Raw genomic sequence first — 9,881 nt, forward strand, 5'->3', positions numbered from 1 at the left:
GGGTGATGCTCAGCCCTGGCTGGTATCTGAATTATCTAGGTAGCTTACAATATATACCCCAGGGTCCCCACCCTGACCCAGAATTTCTGGGGCTAAGGCCTTGGAATCTGAATGTGGACTCTGGCCTGGGATCAGATCCTAGCTCTGTCATTCACTATCTGGTACCTGTAACCTTGAGTAAGTTACTGAACCTCTCTGTGCCTTTATTTTCCAATCCGTATAAAGTGATGATAATAATAGTACATACCTTGTTGGGTTGTTGCCAGGATTAAGTAAGTTGCTGTATGAAAGTTTAGAAAAGTGGGTGGCACATGCTAAACACCATTAGCTGCTGCTGCTGCCGCTGCTGCCATGGTTATTGCTGCTGCTGTTGTTGTTGTTGTTACTGTTAGTTTAAAATCTCCAGACTTGCAACTCACGGGACAGATGGTCTCCGAGGTCCTTCTGGCTCTCAAATGCCTACAATTCAGTGGCTCGATGATTCCAGGATTCTACGCATGTATTATTCTAAGATTCTCCTGTTCTGACATCCTGAGACTCCAGGATTCCGTGGAGCTGCCCCCGCGGGTCCCTCTAAGATGCTGTGGTTCTCCGTTCTGGGCCTGTTGTGAAGGCAGCGACTGTTTTCTGAGGGCTTCCCATGCGCCAGGCACCAGGCAGTCGCTTTAGTCGCTGAATATCCCCAATCATTGTCTGAGTAGCTGTGACCATGTCAGAGTGGGAGATGAGGAAACTGAAGCACAGAGAGGGGAAGCCATTTGCTTTCACCGTTTCTGGGTGATCGGTTTTGGGGTGAAATGATTCCGTCCTCCCCCCATGGCTCTGAAAGGCGCTATGACATACTAGGCACCTCTTTGCTGTGGGGTCTGGTTTTGCACATTCTTTTGTCCTATCCCTTTCACTTGTCAGACTTCTTATTTTCTAATGACTTTTTTTGAGATAACAGTTGTATTGAAATATAATTCACATGCAGTAAAGTTCACCATTTTAAAGTTTGTAATTCAGTGGTTTTAGTACAGTCACAAAATATACTAAATGTATTGTTATTATGGGAATAGCCCGACCTGTCTTCTGACTAAAAAAATCCCATAATAACAATAAAATGCATTGATCACCACTATCTAATTCCCAAACATTTCTCACCACCTCAAAAAAGCTCTGTAACCATTGACGGTCACTCTCCATTCCCTCTGGCCCCCCTCCCAGGCCTTCCCACCACTGATTATTTTGGTGTCTAGGGATTTGCCTGTTCTGGATATTTTATATAAACTAAATTAAATTTATGTGGGACTTTGTGCCTAGCTTCTTTCCCTTAACATAATATTTTCAAGATTCATCCATATTGTAGCACAAGCATGTCAAACTCAAAGGCTAACACGGGCCAAATAAACAAGGTTTAAGTGTATGTGGGCCGCAAAGAAACAAAAGCTTCAATCTTCATAGGAACGTAGGTTTATTTCGATAGAGACATGCTAAATACAAAGGGCTGAAGTAAATGAGTCATCGTTAACATAAAAGAATAGAACATTTTAATAAAAACATTTTTCTTGAACATGAACTTACCAGACACTGAAGATCTGCACAAATTAATAAGCGTAACGCACATAAACCTATTATTCTTGTTCTCCAAATGCGAAATATTTCCTGTTGTGCACACCAAACAAGTCAGTCCGAGACTAATGAGGTAGCAATCAGCTGCTAAAATATTCACTGCTAGTATTAGTAGAGAGAAATGGTGCGCCTGCATGTAAGGTGCGTAAGGGAAATGAATGCAACACAATTATAGTAATCAGTCATTAGCGGACATTGTAATTTGTTATTGGTAATTATGTATAACAAGATATTGTAAAAATTAAGTTACAAAATTTTTATTGAAATGTTTCTTACATACCGTTATATTGGCTGGGCCGCATGCGGCCCACGGGCCACGAGTTTGACATGTTTGTTGTAGCACATATCAAAATGTCATTTCTTTTTATGGCCAAATAATATTTCATTGTATGGATATACCACATTTTTTAATCCTCACCCGATGATATGTTTATTGATTTGAGAGAGAGAGGGAGAGAAAAACATTGATCAGTTGCCTCCTGTACACGCCCCAACCAGGGATGGAACCCACAATCTAGGTATGTGCCCTGATGGGAATTGAACCTACAACCTTTTGGTGTACAGGACGACGCTCCAACCAACTGAGCCACCCGGCTGGGGCTGAATATACCACATTTTTTCTATTCATCAACTGACAGAAATTTGGGTTGTTCCTACTTTTTAGCTATTATAAATAATGCTGTTAGTGAACATATGTGTGGACATATGTTTTCAGTTCTTTTGGGTATATACTTAGGGGTGAAATTGTTGGGTCACAGGATAAATCGGTTTAACCTTTTGAAAAATTGCCAGACTGTTTCCCAAAGTGGCTGTAACACAGATGTGAGATTTACTAGTAAATTCAGGTCTGTCTAGGAGGTAACAATGACAGCAATCATTTTTTTTAGTACCTGCTACAGGCACATACTAACTGCACACTCACGTGGTACCCTATGCTTAACATAGCATGTGCTCAGCAAATGTTGCTTGTTTGAATGACCTAGGAGGTCCCAGCGGACCTAGTTGTATAGTCTGATGACATGCCCACAGGGGCCAAGCAGAAACATGACTAAGGGGAGGTAGCCAGGTGTATTCTGGCAGTGGTAGGCTCTGTGAGTCACCTGAAGGGCAGCTATACTAAGTTGTGGCTAATTGTGAGCATGCTTGACTTTTAAGTTCATCATTTTATAATGATCTCAGTTGGGCCTCACAATAATCCTACAGAGGAGGTACGACTATCCCCATTTTACAAATGGGAACACTGAGTCTCAAAATGTTAAATCTCTTGCTCAGCATCAGTGATGGAACCAAGATTTGAACCTGAGCAGGTGTCTCCAGAGTCCAAGGTAGCTTTTCAGTGATGTGTGTACACAGACTACACACTGGTGGCCTGGCTACTGCACAGTGGTCCTTAGACATTTTTAAGAGGTTGTCGCCGAAACCGGTTTGGCTCAGTGGATAGAGCGTCGGCCTGCGGACTGAAGGGTCCCAGGTTCGATTCCGGTCAAGGGCATGTACCTGGGTTGCGGGCACATCCCCAGTAGGGGGTGTGCAGGAGGCGGCTGATCGATGTTTCTCTCTCATCGATGTTTCTAGCTCTCTATCTCTCTCCCTTCCTCTCTGTAAAAAATCAATAAAATATATTTAAAAAAAAAAAAAAAAGAGGTTGCCAACATTTAAAAAGGTGGATGCTTCACATATGATAAATCAGAAGGTCAAGTTAATCTTAGAAAACTTAGATGGGCCTGAGTTTGATAACCCAAATGCACAGCATCCTAACACACACACACACACACACACACACACACACACACACCAAGTGGTATACACCTGGTTGCCTCCACCCAGTAAATCTCCTGCTTGGTCCTGTCATCATCCATTCTTTCATTTATTCATTCATTCACCCACCCTTTGCTGAGTGTGTACCAGTCACTCCTCTGGGCACTGAGCACCCAGGAGTAAACATGTCTACCCTTGTGGATCTTAAATTCTTCCAACAGAAGATGATAAATCTTCCATCGGAAACAGAAACCAAGTAAAATATATAGGGAGACTTAACTTGGGGTGGTGAACACACAGTACAATATACAGATGATGTATTATAGAATTGTACACCTGAGACCTATGTAATTTTATTAACCAATGTCACCCCAATAAATTCAATAAAAAAGAAAATATTTTTTACAATTTAAAAATCAAAACTGGTTAGATAAAAAAAATTTTAATATACATAAAATATAAAATATATAGGATATCAGAGAATGAAAAATGCTATGAAAAAATCAAGCAGAGAAAAGGAAAGGGACTATAGGAGTATATATATAAATATTTTTCTCCTGACTTTTTATTTTGAAAATGTTTAGAGAACAGTACAATGAATTCCCTATACACTGCACTTAGATTCACCAGTTGTTAACATTTGATTTATCTCTACACACACACACACACACACACATTGTTTTTTTGTTTGTTTGTTGCTGATCCATTTGAAAATAAGATGTAGATCTCATGACTCTTCACCCCTAAGTATGCCAGCATTTATCTCTCAAGAACAAGGACAGGCTCCTATATTAGTATTACTATTATTATACCTATAAAACCTATAATAATAAAAGTGTACTATGCTAATTAGACCAGGTGTCCTTCCGGACAAAGCCAGGGCTGCAAGGGAAGCCCGGGTCCTGGGTGCCAGAAGGAAGCCAGTGCTGGCACCCGGGGGAAGGAAGGCCTACTCTTGCACAAATTTCGTGCATCGGGCCTCTAGTTAATAATAATTCCATACTATTATTTAACAAAAAGCCTATATTCTAATTGCCCCAAATTATCTTTTATACCTATAGAGCATGTATTTTTCTATTCAAGGTTCAGTCAGTGTTCATTCGTTGCATTTGGTTGTTATACCTCATTAGTCTCTTTTGATCTAGAATCCTAGGATGGTTTTGACGGTAGAACCAGCAGCATTGCTGATTGGATGTTGAGTGTGAGGGAAATAGAGGGTGCCTAGTCTTGGGTCTGAGTAATGGAAGGATGCATTGTCCATGGGCAGAAATGAGGAACACGATGGCAGAAACACATTTGAGGAGAAAGATGAGAAGTTCCAATGTGGACTTGAAGTTTGGGGTGTCCATTCTACATCATACTAGAGCTGTGAGGTTCACAGCTGAATCGGAGTCTTGAGGTGTCCATGCTGGGGACATAAAATGGGCAAATAAACAGGCTTTGATAATTGGTTGGTCAGAGAAGGCCTCTCTGAGGAGGTGCATTTGTGCAAAGACCTGAATGAAGGGAGGGGTGGGCCTCTTTTGGGGGGAAAGTGTTCCAGATGAGGGAACAGCAGGTGCAAAGGCCCCGAGTCTAGACTGAGCTTGGCAAGTTAGAGGAACAGCAGGACGTTGGGTGTGTCTGCAGTGGAGTCAGCAAGGGGGAGGGAAAGAAGAGGTGAAGTCAGAGAGATCAACAGGGAATAGAGCCCGTGGAGTAGTGAGCGGCTCTCAGCCTTGTCAGACCCAATGTCCTCTTTCTCCGACAAATACTGCCTATGCCCACTTACTCTCTGAAATTATATATAAAATACAGATGTGAAACATAGCTAGATATGTAAATTTTTTAGTATTTTTATTTATTTTTTTTTAGAAAGACGGGAAGGGAGAGAGAGAGAGAGAAACATCGATTTGTCGTTCCACTTATTTATGCGTTCATTGGTTGATTCTTGTATGTGCCCTGATTTGGGGATCAAACCCGCAACCTTGGTATATCAGGACGACACTCCAACCAACTGAACTACCAGGCCCTGGCTAGATCTGTAAGATTTTTTTAAATATGTTTTTATTGATTCCAGAGAGGAAGGGAGAGGGAGAGATAGAAACATTAATAGTGAGAGGGAATCACTGATGGCCACCTCCTGCACGCTCCCAACTGGGAATGGAGCCCACAACCCGGGCATGTGCCCTGATGGGGAATCGAACTGTGATCTCAACCACTGATTGAGCTGTGATCTCACACTGGTCGGGCTGTAAGATTTTTAACAGTAAAATACAGTTCAATGGTTTTATGATATGGAGTTGTGCACCCATCACCAGGATCCAATTTAGAACATTTCATTTCCTCAAAAAGAAATCTTGATCCCCTTAGCTATCACCCCTTAATCTGCAGCTCACCACCCGTGGTGTTTAGAGATTTATAAACAGACTTGCCACAGCATGCATGTCAGGGGGACATTCAAAAGTCAGAGAGGATCCGGGATGAGTATTCACTGTGAGGAGCTGCCTCTCACATTGTGGGTGCAAACATCTGTGGCCCTGCCCACTGAACGCCCATATCTGCCCCTAGTCATTGACACAACCAAAATGGCTCCCAAAAATTCCCAGGTACCCCCAGGGTCTGGCTTGAAGGGGGAGAGGAGAGGCAGAGATGAGAGAGCTTCAGGGGCTAGAATCCACAGGTCTGAGGGGGCGTGGGAAGGATTGGAAAGGAGGAATTTGTGTGTAGAAATGCTCTTAGAGACAAAGGAGACATTTGGGGGGTTTTTGGTTTTTTTTTAATATATTTTATTGATTTTTTACAGAGAGGAAGGGAGAGGGATAGAGAGTTAGAAACATCGATCAGTTGCCTCCTGCACACCCCCCACTGGGGATGTGCCCACAACCAAGGCACATGCCCTTGACCGGAATCGAACCTGGGACCCTTAAGTCCCCAGGCCGACGCTCTATCCACTGAGCCAAACCAGCCAGGGCAAAAGGAGACATTTTGCTGTGAAATAACCCCGCTGGAATTCAGATCGATCAATGTCGTGGCTGCAGAGGATGGGCGGCTTTGCCACCTGGGAGAGGGGACCACCATGGTCAGGTGACCGGTTCTCTCCCTGCCTTCTCGGGCGTAAGGTTTCGCTGCCTTCATTTTACAGAGCAGACACCTGTGTTAGATCGCGAGGGCTGCCGTAGCACAGCCCCGCAGACTCGATGGCTCAAACAACAGAAATTCATTTTCTTACAGTCCAGGAGGCCGGAAGTCCAAGATCCAGGAGTCAGCATGTCTGACTCCTGCTGAGGCCTCTCTCCGTGACCTGGAGCTGGTCTTCCCTCCGTGTGTGTTTGTGTCCTAACCTCCTCCTCTTATAAGGACGCCAGCCATAGTGGATCAGCGTCCCCATGACCTTGCTTAGCCTTAATCACCTTTTTAAAGGCCCCGTCTCCAAACACAGTCACTGAGGTAGTGAGGGTGAGAACGTCACATATGAATTGGGGGGTGGGGGGAGGGGAGAGGGTAGAGGGAGGAACAATTAGGCCCATGACGACAACAAAGAGGTTAAGCAGGTGACCATGTCTTAGGGTGGGAAGCCCAATGGAGCAGGAATCCATGAGGCTGAATTGCAGCTCCTTCACTATCTGGGTGACCTGGGGACAAGTCCTTTCCCCTCTTAGGCCTCAAGTGGCCCATCTGTAAAGTGAGACTAATGATGCCTTTTCTGGGGCTCAGGAGACTTTGTTTTTTTAAATTGATTTCAGAGAGGAAGGGAGAGGGAGAGAGAGATTGTAACATCAGTGATGAGAGAGAATCATTGATCGGTTGCCTCTTGCACGTCCCCTACTGGGGATCAAGCCCGCAACCCGGGCATGTGCCCCTAATGGGAATCGAACCTGAGACCCTTCAGTCCCCAGGCCATCGCTCTATCCACTGAGCCAAACTGGCTTGGGCTCAGGAGAATTGTAATGATAGAGAAGGAAGGGCGTGGGCACCACGGCAAGCTTGGAGCGGAGTCCTGGGGGGCCCCACGGGGTCAGCCACAAAGCCTTCAAGGTGCTGGATGGAAAGGCGGTCCCAGCGGACCGAGGGACATGGGGCAGGGTGGCCAAGAGGCTACCGAGGGGACTTGGGTTACCAGCTCTTTTTTAACTAATAGGGAAGCATTCCGATACATTTCCTCTGACTTTCAGAGAGAGGGTGGAAGGGAGGAGGGGGAAAGAGAGAAAGAAACATACATGGGAGAGAAACACATCGATTGGTTGCCTCCCGCACGCACCCCAACCGGAGCTGGGATTGAACCTGCCACCCAGGGACATGCCCTTGACGGGAGATCGAACCCTCCACCCTGTGGTCCACAGGCCGACGCTCTGTCCACTGAGCAACACTGGCCAGGGCCCGGTATTTTTTAACAACCAGCAGGACCTGCCGGCGCCTCTCCCGGGGGCCTGATTTGGGACACTTGAGAGCAGAGGTGGGAGTGACACTGCTGTCACTGTTCAAGCTGCAATGACCACCCTCACGATCCTCCCGCTCTCTCCTCGCAGGCCAAGCTGATCGTCCCCAACAGCACGGCGGGCCTGATCATCGGCAAGGGAGGCGCCACGGTGAAAGCCGTGATGGAACAGTCGGGGGCCTGGGTGCAGCTGTCCCAGAAGCCAGAGGGCATCAACCTGCAGGAGCGCGTGGTGACGGTCAGCGGCGAGCCCGAGCAGGTGCACAAGGCCGTGAGCGCCATCGTGCAGAAGGTACAGGAAGACCCCCAGAGCAGCAGCTGCCTCAACATCAGCTACGCCAACGTGGCGGGCCCCGTGGCCAACTCCAACCCCACCGGCTCACCGTACGCCAGCCCCGCCGATGTGCTGCCCGCGGCGGCCGCCGCCTCGGCCGCTGCTGCCTCCGGCCTGCTGGGCCCCGCGGGGCTGGCCAGCGTGGGCGCCTTTCCCGCCGCCCTGCCTGCCTTCTCGGGCACCGACCTGCTGGCCATCAGCACGGCCCTTAACACGCTGGCCAGTTACGGCTACAACACCAACTCCCTCGGCCTGGGCCTCAACTCGGCCGCCGCCTCCGGGGTCCTGGCCGCAGTGGCCGCTGGTGCCAACCCCGCCGCCGCGGCCGCCGCCAACCTCCTGGCATCCTACGCGGGTGAGGCCGGGGCCGGGCCTGCCGGAGGGGCTGCCCCACCTCCACCCCCGCCGCCCGGAGCCTTGGGGTCCTTCGCATTGGCCGCGGCCGCCAATGGCTACCTTGGGGCCGGGGCGGGCGGTGGGGCGGGCGGCGGGGGTGGCCCGCTGGTGGCCGCCGCAGCGGCCGCGGGGGCGGCTGGTGGCTTCCTGACGGCGGAGAAGTTGGCAGCCGAGAGTGCCAAGGAGCTGGTGGAGATTGCGGTGCCTGAGAACCTGGTGGGAGCCATCCTGGGCAAGGGGGGCAAGACGTTGGTGGAGTACCAGGAGCTGACAGGCGCCCGAATCCAGATCTCTAAGAAGGGCGAGTTCCTGCCAGGCACGCGGAACCGGCGGGTCACCATCACCGGCAGCCCCGCGGCCACGCAAGCCGCTCAATACCTCATCAGCCAGCGGGTCACCTACGAGCAGGGAGTGAGGGCCTCAAACCCCCAGAAAGTGGGATGAGGCCTGTGGTGTGTGCTCCCACCCCTCTCCTCCTCCTCCTCTCCCTCCTCCTCCTCCTCCTCCTCTCCCTCCTCCTCCTCCTCCTCCTCCTCTTTCTCCTTCTCCTCCCCAACTCTTGACCTCAGCTCGGCGTGGTCCTGCTCCTCCTGGGATTGGGGCTGGGGCTGGTCTGACTGCACCCCCCTCCCTTCTGGTAGTTCATAGGCAGGATTGAGAGATGGCTGGGGATGGAGCCCACAGCTCCCTCCCTGGCCCTGAACTGACCCCTCCTTCCTTCTTTCCTTCCTCCCTTCCTACGCTTGGCTGGGCCTGACTCCCCTCCCCCAGGGCCCAGGTCTGTGTGATATCTGTATATATTGCATTTTGTTGATTTTAATAGAAAACAAAGCGTTATTTTCTCTTTCTTTCCCTCCTTTTTTTTCCGGTAAGGATTTTGTTTTCCCCCTGGATATATATGTTTTTGTTTCCATATGGGAAGAGGGGAGGGAGCCTCTGGGTGACCTAGAATGAGGGGCCTCCCCCAAAACCACACCCACCTCTCCTGCATTCAGGTCCAGCTCGAGGGATGCAGTGGGAGGAGAGGTAGCTGAAATGGGGCATTTGCAGCAGGAACCCCAGTTCCTCAGCTACTCTCCCCCCATTGCAGTCACCCCTCCCAGGTGGGGCTTTTAACTTTTTGTTGTCAGGTTTATGGGGGGTGAGGGGGGGCTTGTGCTGCTGGGAATGAGGCCGGCTGGAGCCGCTGCCTATGGCATCTCCTATGGCTTTTCCTAAAGTGATAGGAATGGAAGTCCCTGTTGTGATGTCACTGAGTCAAGTACTTTCTGGGGCGCTTCCGGCATCCCTTGTGATGTCACAGGAAGTAGTTCCCCAGAGGTCACTTCCCGTGATGCTAGGAGAGATAGGTACTTGCTATGACGT

The 9,881-nt window shown here is 48.8% G+C and overlaps 1 protein-coding gene across 1 annotated transcript in view; it reads left to right on the forward strand.

The window, feature by feature from the left end:
- The window catches only part of NOVA2 (NOVA alternative splicing regulator 2), a 29,403-nt gene extending 20,039 nt beyond the window's left edge, over positions 1-9,364 (forward strand). Inside the window, exon 4 of the mRNA XM_059666094.1 lies at positions 7,878-9,364. Within this exon, the coding sequence (XP_059522077.1) occupies positions 7,878-8,960 (1,083 nt within the window). The 3' untranslated portion in view covers positions 8,961-9,364. The remainder of the gene's footprint in view (positions 1-7,877) is intronic.
- The last annotated feature ends 517 nt before the right edge of the window (positions 9,365-9,881 follow it).

The sequence above is a fragment of the Myotis daubentonii genome, chromosome 15, assembly GCF_963259705.1.
Source record: "Myotis daubentonii chromosome 15, mMyoDau2.1, whole genome shotgun sequence".
NCBI classification, from domain to species: domain Eukaryota; kingdom Metazoa; phylum Chordata; class Mammalia; order Chiroptera; family Vespertilionidae; genus Myotis; species Myotis daubentonii.